This window comes from Monodon monoceros, unplaced genomic scaffold (genome assembly GCF_005190385.1).
Source record: "Monodon monoceros isolate NGI ecotype Baffin Bay Population unplaced genomic scaffold, NGI_Narwhal_1 Super_Scaffold_12, whole genome shotgun sequence".
NCBI lineage: Eukaryota > Metazoa > Chordata > Mammalia > Artiodactyla > Monodontidae > Monodon > Monodon monoceros.
The window spans coordinates 167,456,422-167,471,001 of NW_021703768.1; the positions used below are offsets into that span (position 1 = coordinate 167,456,422).

General features: G+C 58.8%; 1 protein-coding gene across 9 annotated transcripts in view; it reads right to left on the reverse strand.

Annotated features, from left to right (window-relative positions):
• MAST3 (microtubule associated serine/threonine kinase 3) overlaps positions 1 to 14,580 on the reverse strand; it is a 32,554-nt gene that overhangs the window by 14,938 nt on the left and 3,036 nt on the right. For 2 of the 9 annotated variants that reach the window (XM_029218642.1, XM_029218633.1), the window contains 12 exons: positions 6,788 to 6,876; positions 6,632 to 6,704; positions 6,422 to 6,442; positions 5,816 to 5,894; positions 4,979 to 5,139; positions 4,704 to 4,779; positions 4,201 to 4,410; positions 4,001 to 4,102; positions 3,594 to 3,726; positions 2,013 to 2,089; positions 1,502 to 1,587; positions 402 to 610 (listed from right to left, as the gene is read on the reverse strand). In XM_029218642.1, the coding sequence (XP_029074475.1) occupies positions 402 to 610; positions 1,502 to 1,587; positions 2,013 to 2,089; positions 3,594 to 3,726; positions 4,001 to 4,102; positions 4,201 to 4,410; positions 4,704 to 4,779; positions 4,979 to 5,040 (955 nt within the window). In that variant the 5' untranslated portion in view covers positions 5,041 to 5,139; positions 5,816 to 5,894; positions 6,422 to 6,442; positions 6,632 to 6,704; positions 6,788 to 6,876. Of the gene's footprint in view, positions 1 to 401; positions 611 to 1,501; positions 1,588 to 2,012; positions 2,090 to 3,593; positions 3,727 to 4,000; positions 4,103 to 4,200; positions 4,411 to 4,703; positions 4,780 to 4,978; positions 5,140 to 5,815; positions 5,895 to 6,421; positions 6,443 to 6,631; positions 6,705 to 6,787; positions 6,877 to 9,659; positions 12,435 to 14,580 lie in introns of those variants that run through there. The other 7 variants (XM_029218639.1, XM_029218637.1, XM_029218634.1 and 4 more) reach the window with 7 other exon arrangements.

Consider the following 14,580-nt stretch of genomic DNA (forward strand, 5'->3'; position numbering starts at 1 on the left):
GTCCTGCACTTACCTGAAGGCCATGCTCTTTCCTGAACTGCAAACCTGATCGCACAACTCCTCACCCTGGCCCCCAACCCCCCTAGTCCTTCTGACACACGCCTCCCTCCCTTCGCTGCTCTAGCCTCTAGGCCCTTGCCCACCAGTCCCTCCTGCCTAGGCCGTCCATCCTACCCCTATACCCTAGGGTCCTGCCCTCACACTTCTCTTTGGGATCCCCCAGTTCCAACTCCCTGAGGCTGGGTCCCCCACCACAGACTGAGGGTCCCCCAAGGCAGGCTGGGACCCCATGGAGGACAGAGCAGACTGCGGGCTTGATCAAAGGAGGGATAAGGTATTTCTTCTGGATCAGGAGTAAGCTCTCCATTGCTCTGGAGGCATGCAAGCCCCAGTGACCGCACCTTCCACATACTCCATAACCATGCAGAGGTGGCGCCGGGTCTCGAAGGAGCAGAACATGCTGACCACAAACGGGTTCTCAGCGAAGGTGAGGATGTCACGCTCCACGAAGACCTGCTGGATCTGGTTGCGAAGGATCAGGTTCTGCTTGTTGATCTTCTTGATGGCAAAGCGCTGCCTCGTTTCCCGGTGCCGCACCAGGTAGACGGCCCTGGGGCGGGGCGGGGCGGGGTGGGGTCGGGGGGGGGGGAGCCGGGCTCGCTGAGGCCCGAGATCCAGGTCCCGGCAAGCACTGGGACCCGACCTGGGTCCAGAACCCAACCCGCTGTGCCTTTGCCTGTGCTGTGCCCTTGCCTGTGCTGTGCCCTCCACCGGGGACACCTTTTCTCTTTACCCGGCCCTCCCTTCTCCCAAAGCGGCCACCCCGTGGGTTTAAGCCACTCTCCCTGGTGTCATACAAAGAGCCAAAGATGACCCTTAGGTTGTTTATTTCTTCACAGCCGACTGAGACCCGTTAGCTCAAAAGCCCCGCTGGCACACAGTCAAATCGCTTTGACTACAAGTCAAATACGCAGACTTTTAGCCATTTAGAGCCTGCTGGTTTTGCACACCTTGTAGATAAGATAAACGCTGGGGCTATTAAAGACCCCAAGCCGCTCCTGCCCTGTGGAGCTCTCAGACCCAGAGACACCCCCCCCCCCACTGTGCTGCGGACACATAAGCCTGGACACAGAAGCCTCCTCTGCAAGCCCCCCTCCGTCCCAGACCCCACAACGGTCTTACGCTGTGAGGGACTCCTCCCCCCTCCCCCAAAGCAAATCCGTCAAAGCGGCACTTAAAGAATGCTTGGCGCACGCTACTGCCATCGTGTGGCCATCTTTTGCCTTGCTCAGTCCCCAGATTCCTAGAACCCCAAACACCTGGGGTAAGTAAGGACCTAGATCACGGACAAGCCCTTCCAAGGCCATGCCCCTGCTGTTTTGTGCCTCCACTTCCCTCTTCAGGCCTCAGTTTCCCTGTCTGCACACTCAGGGGCTGTGTGGGCTTCAGCCATCCCCGTGGGCATCTGAGAAATGGGTCTACGGGGTACCCAAGGACTCACCCATAGGCCCCATTGCTAATGAGTTTGATAGTCTCGAAGTCGCTCTCACAGGGCTTCCTCCGTGAAGGGCCGACCAGGGCACGACTCTGGGGGGTGGGTAGCAAGAGGGGTCAGGGTCCTGCCCCACTGCTGAGCAGGCTGTGTTCTTCCTGCCCCCAAGTCCCAACCGCTGGTCCTGGCACCTGACGCTACCTCTTCTCCTATACAAACTTCTCAAACTCAGCTTCCGAGTTTGAGCTTTTGCTTAAGCCACGCATGCCCTCCTTCCAGAAAACTCCTACACATTCTGCAAAGCTCCCCTTTCCAGTGCCCCCTCCAACCCTGCCCTGCCCAACCTCCATGGCAGGGCAGTCTCACCTGCCCCCACCATCCCCCCCAAAGTCACAGGCGTTCATTAAGCACCTGCTGTAGGCAAAACCTCAGCAAACAGCAAACCCAGCCCTTCTCATGGCCACCTGGTCTACCGTCAAAAGAACAAGACAGGTGGGGCCACCAAAGCTCTGCGTCTTACTTCTGGGGACTCCGGTGCTGGTGCTGGTGCTGGGGGCTGTCCTCCACTGTCATCAAGGTGACTCAGAGGCACCGTCTCTGTAAAATGAGGGAGGAGCCTCAAATGGGGTTTCTGAGCCCTGCCCCTCCACCACCCAGAGACTTCCGGAGGCCTCCAGGGCTCATCCTGGGCTGGGGAAATGGTGCCTCCCCTGACCAGCTCCCACGATACTGTCATTCAGCCCCTACTGCGTCCAGGTGTCGGTCAAACCCAGGAAGCTGGACTGAACAACGACTAAGGAACCTTCTAGAAGGGCCAGTGGGAAGCCCAGGCTCCGAATGCTCAGCCTACCTTGAACCCTGGCCCCAAGTCTTAGGCCTGTGAACACCGGCTGTGCCGCCGCCCCTCTGGGTGATGGCTCCTAACATCCTCCTCAGCTCAGGGCATGGCCCAGGCGAGCCCCCTTAGTTTCCAGCCCTGGGGCTTAGCAGAGGGGTGGCCCCGGGTGGGAGTGTGCAGCTGGTGAACAACAGCAGTGACGGTGGCCATGAAGACAGTGTCTTGCGGTCACAGAGCAAGGCTAAGATGAGGCAGTGAGCCTCAGGGTGAGGGAGGCCCGGGTTCAAATGCAGCCCACCCGTCCCACTGTCAGTGGGCCCACTGCACGGTGCCGGGTAGATGGTCTGCCCCCGCAGCCTCAGCTGCCACCTGCCTGCCTGGCCACTTCATGTTTCCTCTGACACCCGGGCCCACCCACAGTGCCACCTGCGTCATCTTCATGAGACAGAAAAGAGGTTGGCTGCGGCCACACGGCTAGTCCACGGGCGATCTGGTCTCGGGCACGCCTGGGCCTGAACCCCAGCTCAATCTCATCTGCCCGGAGCCTCAGTCTCTCCGGCTTTAAATGGGGACAATGGCAGCCCAATCCCAGTGGACGATGGCCACTGCGGCTGGTCCCTGCTGACCCCGTCGCCTACCCCCAGCTCCCCTCCTTCCTCAGCCACACCCCTTTCCTCGCTGCTCTTTCAACACGCCAGACACAGACCCACCTCAGGACCTTTGCCTTCACCATTCCCCCTGCCCGGTTCATTTTCTCTCTCCCCTAAATCTGCACACCTTTCCATCCTCCAGGCCCCAGCCTGAATATCCTCTCTTCCCAGAGCTCCCCCAACCACCCCTGGACCAGGCCAGGTTCAATGCTCCCCTAGCACCATGTCTCGGTTGTTCCCCCGTCCTGGCTGGGGGGTTCTCGGCCACCTCGGTCGTGCCCATGGGCTGCCCCGTCTGACTCCCACTTCCCGGGCCACAGTAGGATGGAATTGGGAAAGTGCTTTGTGAATTCACAGGACAGCGTGAATGCACCCTGGCCCAACCTGACTTAGCATTTGAGGACTTGGCAGGTCAGGGGCTCCAACTTGTGGCCACCTTACCCCGGAATCCTGGGCACTTTCCCCATAATATGCCCTGCAGGTGGCTGAGGACAGGGCCAAAGAGAGAGGAAGGACAGTGTGGCAGCTCTGGAGTCGGGTGGGCATGGGTTGGAATCCCGGCTCCACCGCAATCTCACCCCAGTTTCTTCTTTCTGCCCCACCCCCAGCTCACCCTGGAGGGGGTCCTTAGCCAGGCCCAGCTGCCCAATGATGTACCGCGGCAGGTCCGTCTTGATGCCCTGGCCCTCGCGGGCCTGGCCCTCGGCAGCCTCCAGCAGGTGGTAAAACTCCTCAGGGTCAAACTCCTGGGGGTGCAGAGGGGTTGGTCAGCCGAGGCCCGGTCCCACCTGCAGGCCTTTGCACACGCCGCTCCCTCTGTCTGAAGCATCCTCACCAGTGGCTCCAACTCGTCCCTGGGATCTTAGCTCCCGGCCCCTCCTCTGGGAAGCCCGCCGCAGCCCGGCAGCCCCCAGCATTCCTCTCAAAGCCCTATACGATGGGGCCTGTCTCTCGTATCTCGGCAGGACTGTTGGGTGCCTGGGCTCAGCCCGGCACCTGGCCATGTGCCAAGACACTCACCAGACACTCGAGGAGCCTCGCTGGCCGTGAGATGATGACCAGCAGCTTCCGGACAAGCTGGACAATGAAGCCAACTTCCTCACTGTCTGAGCGCTCATGGGCCTGGGGGCAGACGGGTGGTAGCGTCATCCGCAAGCCCTTGGTCCTGCCCTGCCCTCCTTGGGGACCCCTAAACCCTGTGCTCCCCTGCCCCCACGCACATCCTGCAGCAGCCTCTCCAGCTTCTCCTGCATCTCCAGGAAGTAGCGGGAGGTGACAAGAGCCTCTCCAGACTTGGCCAGGCAGTCGCGGGCCAGCTCGATGATTTGGTGGTGGATGAAACCCAGGACGCCGTCAGCCAGTGCCAGCCGGGCGCCGGGTGAGAAGGCGGCCAGAAACTCCTGCAGACGGCCCTCCATCTGTGCTGTGGCCTGGGCAGGGAGCGGGGGAGATGGGGTGACCTGGTCATTGGATGGGGCTGGGGAGCGACATGCGCAGATGGGGGCGGGAGAGAGAGAAGATGTGACGATGGGGTCCAAAGATTGGAGGAGAAGAAGCAACGTGTACAGGTGCGGGTCGGGGAGGGGGGAGTTTGAGACAGAGAGACAGGGAAAAATAGAAATGGACAGATAGGGGGGACGCAGCCAGGAAGACAGCAGGTGCCATTGGAGGGACAGCAACATGGAGGGACCTGGGGCTGGTCTAGCCGCCAGGCGCTGCCCACCTTGGGGAATCTCTCCCGGTACACGTGATTCATCATGACGATCTCATTGTCGAAGGCCCCTGTTGTGCGTCCAGGGCTGAAGGAGGGGACAACTGGCTTATGACATGGGACCCAAAACACAGCCCAGGGAAGGGCGGCTGAGTCAGGTCTGAGGGCCAAGGGCCGGAGGCCAGGCTTGTGCACGGTCAGGACCAAAGGTGGAGGAGGAGCCACGATGTGGGTCCCAAAGCCAGCCCAGGGAGGGGCTGGGGCTGGGGTCAGAGGTCGAGGCCCACCTGAGGCTGCGGGAGCGGGGCCGAAGGCGAGGTGAGAGGTGGCCGCCCTCCTCATCAACCATGCTCTCTGAGCTGCGGAAATGCTTGGACAGGAAGCATAGTTCGTCCGGCGTCGGCTGGAAAGGAAGCTGGTGGAGGCGCTCCCTGGAGGATGAGCTCGACTGGCAGGAGGGGGTATCGGGGCCATGGGTTCATGGTCAGTGCCACAGCCAGGACCCCAGCATTACCCCTCAAGGCTCAGGCTGTCTGCTGGTCATCAGATGGTAACTCTCCTGCCTGGCTCCTATGCATCCCTCAAAACTCCAGCTTTGATGTCTCCTCTTCCAGGAAGCCTTCCCTACCTGCTCCCTTGGCAGCCCCAAGACCCCCTCTGACCAGGCCTTCCCTGACCACACAAGGATGAGGATATCTGTGTATCCCGGACCAGGAGTCCCTTGGGGCTGAGGCTGGGTCCTTTCAGGGACGCCCCAACATTGCCCAAAATGGGGCACAGAGGGGCCAGCCAGGATGTTTGCTGATTGGATAACTATCCAACACCTTAAAAAAAAAATCCCAAAGGGGCTTCCCGGGTGGCGCAGTGGTTGAGAGTCCGCCTGCCGATGCAGGGGACACGGGTTCGTGCCCCGGTCCGGGAAGATCCCACATGCCGCGGAGCGGCTAGGCCCGTGAGCCATGGCCGCTGAGCCTGCGCGTCCGGAGCCTGTGCTCCGCGGCTGGAGAGGCCACAACAGTGAGAGGCCCGCGTACTGCAAAAAAAAAAAAACCCCAAAGATGTGTCTTCCCCACCCCCAACCTGGCACTCCCCTGTCTGCCTGCCAAGGTAGGACTTGTGGGTACCGAGACAGTGGAGCTGGGCGTGTTGGTTCCATAGCCAGAAGACGGGAGGGATGCGAGGGACCATCTTCTGCCGTCGGCCCTGGAGAGAATGAGAAGTTGGAAGGAAGGCAAGGCCCCTGCAGCTTGTGGGGACCAAGGGCAAGCACTGTGGCTGGCCGATCCTGGCCCCATTGGAGGAAGGACCTTCTGAAAAGGCCAAGAACAGGAATACAGGGTGAGCAAGTCCACTGTGTGTTTTCTCCTTGTTCTTCAGCTGCCTCCTCCGGGAAGTCTTCCCTGACACCAGTGGCCAGTACGTCCCCCATCAAAGCTGCTCTCTGAGTTGCAGCTGCTGGAGTACACGCTGGCCACTCCCACCAGACTGAGGACTCCCTGAGGGCCAAAGTCCAGCCTCCCATTCCTCAGCCCCCAGTGTAGGGCACGGCATCCAGCAGGCACTGAATAAACGTTGTTGAATGAATAAGTGACATCTAAGTGCCTGGCACATAACAGGTCCTCCGTCAGGTCTTGTTAAGTGAATTAACAACTTTCAGTGAATGAGTGATTCCTGGACCAAGCCATGCCACCCCCTCCCCCTGCCCCTCCCGGAGGGTTCATAGAAATTACCTGTCTGTGCTCGGGATGTGGCTGCAGGAGACCGTGCGTGCATGTGTGCATTTGCCAGGGGCGGAAGCCAGAGGAGAGACCACAGCAGGGCAGAGGCCAGGGGTGGGGAAAAGGCTAATGAGGAGGCAGGTCCAGCCGCCAGGTGCATGCCCCTGCCTGTCCCCTCGCCCATCATGTCAACACCATCCCCCAAAGCCGGAGACCACTCACCTCCGGGCAAAAGGGAAGTTGACAGCAGATGCAGCTGAGAAGTTCCGAGGACTATCCAGGGGGCTGCTGCCTGCTGAGGAGGAGGTGGGGGGGAACTGAGTCAGTGGGGGTGGAGACAGGACACTCCCACCCTGCCCCGCTTGCCCCCGCGCTCACCTGTTGGGATGGACAGGGGTGACAGGGGCCGGGAAAGGGTCGGCGAGGGCGTTCCTACCACCAGGCTCTTGCGGTTCCCGCTGCGGCAGCTGTTGGGGGGGAAGGTGGGGACAAGTCCAGGACTCCTGCTTCACAGGACCACATGCTCAGGTCCAGGGCCACATGCTCAGGTCCAGGACTCCTGCTTCACAGGACCACTTGCTCGGCTGGGAGCACATGGGTGATGGCTTCAGGGCAGGACAGGAAGCTGGGGGCGACCACTCTCTCTCTGCTTCCCAGGCGGACCGCCCCTCTGCAACATCATGGCCCTGGCCCAGCTTCTCCAGCTTCTGCGTTCACAATCCCACGCCCAGGACTTCCCCGGCGGTCCAGTGGTTAAGACTCCACACTTCCAGTGCAGGGGGCACGGGTTCGATCTCTGGTGGGGGAAGTTCTGCACGCTGCGCAATGCCGGGGTGGGGGGGGGGGTGGGGGGGGGAAGGTTGCTCCACAATCCCGCCCCCACAGCCTTGCCCACATCGTGGCCACTGCCAGGAACAATGGCAAATAAGGCAGAGGTTGGAGAGGATCCTGGAACCCACAGGTGGGTTGAGGCAGGCGCCCACTCCATTTTATGCACCTTTTCCCAGGGCCACTGCTCCAATCTCTGAGCAGACCCCCTCCCCAAGATCCCCCTAAAACGCCAATCTGATCCTTGGAAACCCTAAAGCCAGCATCTTGCATATTGGGTCCTGTTTTTGTTCTACCAAACTTTTTTTTTTTTCAAAGAATGTTTTTTTAAAAAAAACATTTATTTGTTTATTTATTTATTTTATTTTGGGTACACTGGGTCTTAGTTTCGGCACGTGGGATCTTCGTTGCGGCACACGGGATCTTTTAGTTGCGGCATGCAGGATCTAGCTCCCCGACCAGGGATCGAACCTGGGGCCCCCCCTGCATTGGGAGCGCTGAGTCTTACCCACCGGACCATCAGGGAAGTCCCTGTTCTGCCAAACTTTTGCCCACATGTTTTCCTCCCTTCATCCCAGCTCCCTCCTGGCCACCAGACCCCTGGCCCAGGCGCCCCCCCGCAACCCTTGCCCAGTAATTCCCATATGTGCCCTGGCCCCAGCCCCCGCCCTGGCAGAGGGAAGTTGGGAGCGACACGGTTCCCCCCACCCACTCCAGCAGTCGCCCGGCAACGGCTCCTATTGCTCTCGACAAGTGCATCAGCCCACACTGCCTGAGCCGCCAACGCAGCCCAGCCTTGGCGGGAGAACTGCTCAGGGAGGGAGAGATGACACCTCGGGGCCTCACAGGGCCCGGAATGGCGTCCCAGGCAGAAGGCACAGTGCAGGCCAAGGAGAGTGAGGTCAGCAACCAGCTCAGGAGACAAGACATGCACGGAGGAGGGGTTCAGCCTATCCACGGCTCCATGTGCAGCTGCTCTGCGGAGCCTATTTTCCCATCTGTATACTTTGCAAAGGTGCATACACAGTGCTCAGCTTTGGGCCTGGCACTGGGTAAATTGTGGCATGTACGTATATTGTCATCTTTCTTCTGACATTACTCACAGGGCCTGGTGCATGGTGGGAGAGCAAGCAATGCCTCTCCAGCGAATTAAATCACCAACATCTGCCAATACCAATAAGCCCAGAGGAGAGAGAGACTAGCTGCACCCATTTCCCAGCCTGGAAAACTGAGGCCACAGATGTCATCAGCCACAGAGATTGTCCTCTAGTCTGAGATGCAAAAGCAAAAGCGAAACCCACAGGTTCCTGCAAAACTTCCTGTCACCACCCCCCCAACACACACACATCCGACAGCCCACATCCTCTTCCAGCCCCTCACCCCCACGCTGCACCCTAATGCATCATTTTTCACTTCCAACAGCATTTGGGAAAAACACTGGGAGCCTCCCTCTTGCTCTCAGGCAGGGCTTTCTTGAAAACAACCAAATCTGAGATCTCAACGGGGAACTGGGCATCATCTGTTCAATTCCCGAGCATCTACTGAGCACCAACTGTGTGCTCAGCCCTCCCTGGAGAAGGCCCAGGACCCTGAGAAGCTGCCTAGTTTTTCAATAACCAGCCCTGTGGCACAACAGAGAGTGAGAATTATGTCAGAAAAGAGGGGCCTGAGGCCAGTTTCCTGCACCTGATCCCTGAGGTGCCCATGAGCCTTCTGTGGCTCCCCAGGTTCTGGGAGAAGAGCCTAAACCCTGGATTAGTCATTCAAGGTCCTTCAGCAGCTGGTCCCACCGCCCAGCCTTTGCCTGTGCTCCCCTCTGGTGCCCCGACCAACCACTGGTGAGACACTCAAGCACAGAGAGGTTAAGGAACTGCCTGAAGGCACACAGCCTGACTGTGGCTGAGCAGGAATTTCAACGCAGGTCCAGCAGAGCTCACAGCCCTCACTTAGCTTCTCTGCCTTTCAGGAGAAACTGAGACTCCACTTTGCTCTGGATAGAACACCGTGATTTCCCCCCACCCCCCCATAACCGACAAACACACCATCCTCCCGCAGCAAATATTTGCTTCTGAACCATCATTTCCGCTGACTGGGCCCCAGGGACTAAACAGCCTCAGTTTTTCCAAGAAGCTCCTCCGCAGGTCTGCCCAGAGGACAGGTTCGAATCCTGATTCAGTCCCAAATCCCTGCTGCTTCTGTCACCACCTGAGCTGCGACCCCGGCGGACAGACATCCCAATTTGGGTAAGGAGCGGTTAAAGGAAGGTGCCTGGGACCCCAGGGGATACCTGGATCCCAGTGCATCCGCCCACTTCCCCCTACCGCCGGACACAGTGGCCCTCCCCTCGCTGCCGAGACACACTTTTGGCAACTCGTGTCTGCTCGGTCGGCCGCCGCGCCTTTGCCCGCGCGAAGCCCCCTACCTCTTGGAGCGCTGCAGCAGCGCGCCCTTGGCCAGGCGGCTCCGGTGGCCGGGCGCCGCCACCGCCGTCCAGTAGCTAGGATCGGACATGCTGCTTCCCTTTGTGCCGCCGCCGCCGCCGCCAGAGGCCCGAGAGGCGCGCGGGCGCAACCAGCGGCGGCGGGACGCGAACCTTCACGGCGTTATCTGCCCCGGGAGCCCCGCGGTGAGGGGCGGGGCACGCGCCGCGGGGCTGGGGGTGGGGGGCGAGGAGGAGGCGCGAGGCCGGGAGCGAGGCCTGGAACCCCGCCCAGGACAGCGCGGGGGCGGGGCCTGGCCTGGCGGGGTGGGGCGAGCGACGCGGAAGCAAGACCTGCGAACCCGCGTGCTGGCTGGTGGGCGTGGCGTTGCCATGGCCGCGGGCGGAGGGGCGGGGCGTTGCCAGGGTTGCGGGCGGCGGGGGCGGGGCGTTGGCGGTACCTGGATGTAGGACCTTCGAAGTTGGCTCCCTTCCTTCAAAATGTAAATCCGATCGCGCCCCTTTCTCCCCTACCTCGGCGCTAACCCCTCCTGAGTGCGGCACTCAAGACCCATTCAGCAGCCTGGCCCAGCTCATGCTACTGCACCCACGCTGGCTGTACTTCTTGGGATGCCTTTCCTGCCTGGCAAAATCCAGCGTCCCCTCCTTCAGGAGGTCTTCTCTTGTGTCTGTCCAGCTCTGTCTTCCCCAGGCTTGGGCTCCTTGAGGTCCCAGCATCTTCCAGCACTGGACTGGCACAGAGGGTGTGTTTAGCAAACTGAGTCAGGGCATCTGATATGCTCTTCCTGTCTGTACGACGGGAAAGGCCATCAGCCTGGCTACTATCAGGAATCAGATGCCTGATTTAACTTCTCAAGCCTCAGTATTCTCAACTGTAAGATGGGAGGAAGATGGGGCTGACATGAAGATTACACTGTGCCTCCCAAGAGTGCCTGGTAACCGTTCGATAAACGTTAGCATTAGGCAAACTTCCAGGCCTCTGGTTCCCCATATACACATGTCCCTTTGTGAAAAATGTAATAAAATCAGAGGCACAGAAAGTGCCTGGTACAGAGCTGGGGGTACAGTTCATCTTCACTATGGAATGTCTGTGAATTAATGCTTCCTCCTTTCATGACAGCCCCAGGAAGTCAGGGACAGTGTCACCCTGAAGGTGGACCCTCCACAGGCCACACAACGCTTTGGGAACCGGCCGAGGCAGGACTGGCCTGGAGCCCAGACCCCACATCTGAGAAAACTGAGGCGTACAGGGGGTCTTGCTACCTGATGTGTAGCCCTAACCCTGCCCATCCATCTTGCCACCCATTTTGCTTCTCAAGTCTCTCTCAGACTCCCTGCCTTGCTGCCTCCAAGCCCCGTGTCTCCTTCAGGTGGCCCACACGCAGTGGCCCAGATATCTGCTGAGTGTCTCCCCAGGCCTGCTCTCCATGCCCCCCAGACTGGGGCTCAAACAACCCATATCTGGCCACTCATTCACTCAACAAACATTGAGCACCTACTGTGTGTCTGCCCTTGTACTGAACCCTGGGGATGCAGGCCACAAATAATCCCTGCCCCCAGGAGTCCCCATTCTGGTAGGGGAGGCAGAGAGTGAACAGGAAACAATTAAATGAACAAGTTAATTTCACACACTGAAGTTGAGGAAGGAAAAGCGCAGGGGTAAGGCTGGCAAAGGACGACTTTAGCCAGGAGGCCTCTCTGAGGTGACACTGCAGCCAGCAGTGAGACATCGAGAAGGAAGAGGAGCCAGCCATGGAGAAAGAGCATCCCAGGCAGGGAGCACAGCTCACGCAAAGGCCCTGAAGCAGGACTGAGGGGAAGATGCCAGCAAGACTCACCATGTGGGCCTTGTGGGCTACAGGGAGGAGTGCAGTTTTACTGCAGCAGCAACAGGGAGTCATGGAGGATGTGTGAGCAGCGGGAGGGTGTGATCTGGACTATGTCTGTAAACCCCGCCCCCCATGTCTGCCATGAGGAACAGAAGCTGTTGGGGGGCAGGAGTGGAGGCGGCAGGAGGCTAGTGAGGGGCTGTAACAGGGTCTGGGAGGGGAGGACACAGGCCTGGACCAGGGCGGGGCTGTGGAGTAAAGTGGGTGGATTCTGGACTTATTCTGAGGCTAAAGAACAGGCTCTGCTGTGGGGTCATATGTGTAGATGAGGATGAGAGAGGTTACCCATCATCCTCAGGTGCTTAGCCTGAGCCACATACAGGAAACACAGCCTCCTGCATGGGAGGAATTCGAGGTCCCATAGGTCTGGGGACCCGAGTGGGGATGAAGCCACGGTCTCATGCACCATAGGCTAACATGCTGTGTCCACAAGCTCCCCCCATCATGTGTGCCGGGGACACTTCTGCACACAGTTAGTAAAGGAGCTGCCCATCATCCCCGGTCTGTGCTGCCTACATGCCTCCCACTATGCCCATCGTGTTGGCATCCCCAGCAGCTGTTTCTCCCACGCCCATCTGGCCTCAGTTTCCTCCTCTGCGGAACAGGGCTACAGCTGGCAATCCAGAGGGCCTGTGGCCATGGCAAAGACCTCCCGCGAAAGGCTGGCTGATCAAGTGACCTCTGGTGCCAGTCCCTTGCCCACTAGATCAAGCCCCTCCCCTACTCACACACCCTCCACGGCTCCTCATTTTACAGCAAATTCACACTCCCGGGTAAATCCCTTTCCTAGAGCTCGAATCCTAACTCTACCTCAGACTTTGCCTCTCTCTGCTTGTGCCAGTAACTGTGTAAATAGGAAAGCCCTAGGTGGACACACAGACCCCCATCTCCGACCCCACATTGGTAGGGCCACCCCAGCCCTTCATACCTGCCCATGAGCTGTCCATGCCCCTCCAAGCCCCATACTTTATGTGGCTCCCAGTGCCCTCGGTAGAAAATCCAAATTCTTCCCGTCCTTGGTGTCCAAGCCCCCAGAGGGAACAGGCCTCTGACAATGCTGTTCCTGCCTGGAACAGCCTCTTTGTTGTCCCCTTGGCCATATGGGCCCAACTCATGACCTTCTCTTCAAACTGCTCCCCCCCCCAACACCACAGGTACAGCCCTCCCAGCTGCTTCCCATTTGTCTGTGCCACAAGCATTAATTGAGCACCTGATGTATAGCAGGCCCTGCCTGAGGCTATAGGATGACCAGGACAGATCCAGGTCAGGCTTTCAGGGGGCTCTCAAACCTTTGGATGAGAAAAACAACTCAATAATCACACAAGAAAACATGGAAATCACAACCATGATGGGGTCAGGATGAGGGAAATGGATGTGCATAATGGATGCAACTGGGGCTTGGGGGCCCTTATGGTGGGGTGGGGCAGGGGCGGGGAGGTTTAGACACGAAAGGCTTCCTATCTGAGAGCTTGATGGATACTTGACAAATGAATAAAGGAGTAAACAGAGAAAGCGGAGCTCTGGGCAGGGGGGGCAACAAGTGCAAAGGCCCTGAGGCTGGCCAGCTTATATTCTGGCAGTCCAGGAAGCCGCATGGCTAGAATAGGGTGAGCACTGGAGAGGTGGATGGGAGAACGCGGGGCGGGGGGGTGGTTCATCACAGGAGCTGGACCCACAGGGCCTTGGAGGCCAAGGGGACAAATGTGGGCTTATTCCCCTTGGAGCAGGGGAGGCAGGTACCCATTTCCTTGCCTGGCCCAAGTCAACGGGGGTTCTGCTGCCCCCTGGTGGCAAGCAAGGGGCCAGTGGACTCAGCTAGAATCCCAAACCCTCTGCCTCTATTTCCTCCTGGTAAAACTGGCTTATCTGCTCTCAACAGGTCCCTTCCCTCATCTTGTCCTCACCTGAGGCTGAGGCCAAGGACCCAGAGTCAGATCTGGCCTGACACTCTCTCTCAGGGTGCCTCTGGACAACACACTTTGAGGTCCCAAGCCGAGTTTCTCCTCAGCTAAATGGGGGTGACACAGTCTCTGCCTCCCATTGGACACCCCAGCCTGGTCCAGGCCCCACCATCTCCCACCTAGATGTTGCCCTAGCCACTTCCCTGCCTCTGCCACCTCCATCCCTGTCTCCTGTCCCCAGCCAACCTTTCTTCCCCCAAGGTAGCCACAGGGGCTTTAAAAATCTTGGTCCTGCCTCAGGACCTTTGCATGTGCAGCTCCCTCTGCTTGGTGCTTCCCTTCCCCTAGCTCTGCTCAGGCCTTGGCTCAAACACCAGATTAAGAGGTCTCCGTCTGAATGTGTCTTGTTTGTCCATTCCCTTGTTCATTGCCTACTTCCTGAGAACTGACTGAGAGCCTCATGAGGGAGAAACTATGTTCATCTTTTCACAGCTATGCCCTTAGCACCTGGCACAGAGTAGATGCCTGCTTAATGAAGGTACCTGCCTGTTGCCCAGCTCCCAGTGTGGGCTCCAAAGTGTTCTCTCTTCTCCCCACTAAAGGCCCATGGGAAGAGTCTGAGCAGCTCATTCATACTAAGGTGTAAATGGTTGATGGGCCATCAAATTCTAGACATCACTGACCTGTACATCTGTCCCCTCCCTGAACTTTTGACCAAGCTGTGTGAGGCGCCCACTATATCCCTGATGTTCTCTCCCATACAGGGGCAAGATCCTGAGACCCCGCCATCGCAGAGAGTGGCTCAAACCCTCAACAGACTCTGATGGCAAAGCTGGCCCTGACTTGGCCCCCAGACGTACTGAACCAGGAGAACTGGTGTCTCCTCTCTGAGCCTCAGTTTCCTCCGCTGGGCAATGGGATCAGAAAGGGTGCTTCTCTCCCAGGGTTGCAGAGGGGACAGAAGGAACTTGAGGTGCTCAGTCAAGCTGGTTCTTTTCTCCCTATACCACTTGGCCTGGTTGACTTCAGTGCACAGGGCTCTAATGGTGGACTCTCAGCGTTAGGAGTGTGTGTGTGTGTGTGTGTGTGTGTGTGTGTGTGTGTGTGTGTGTG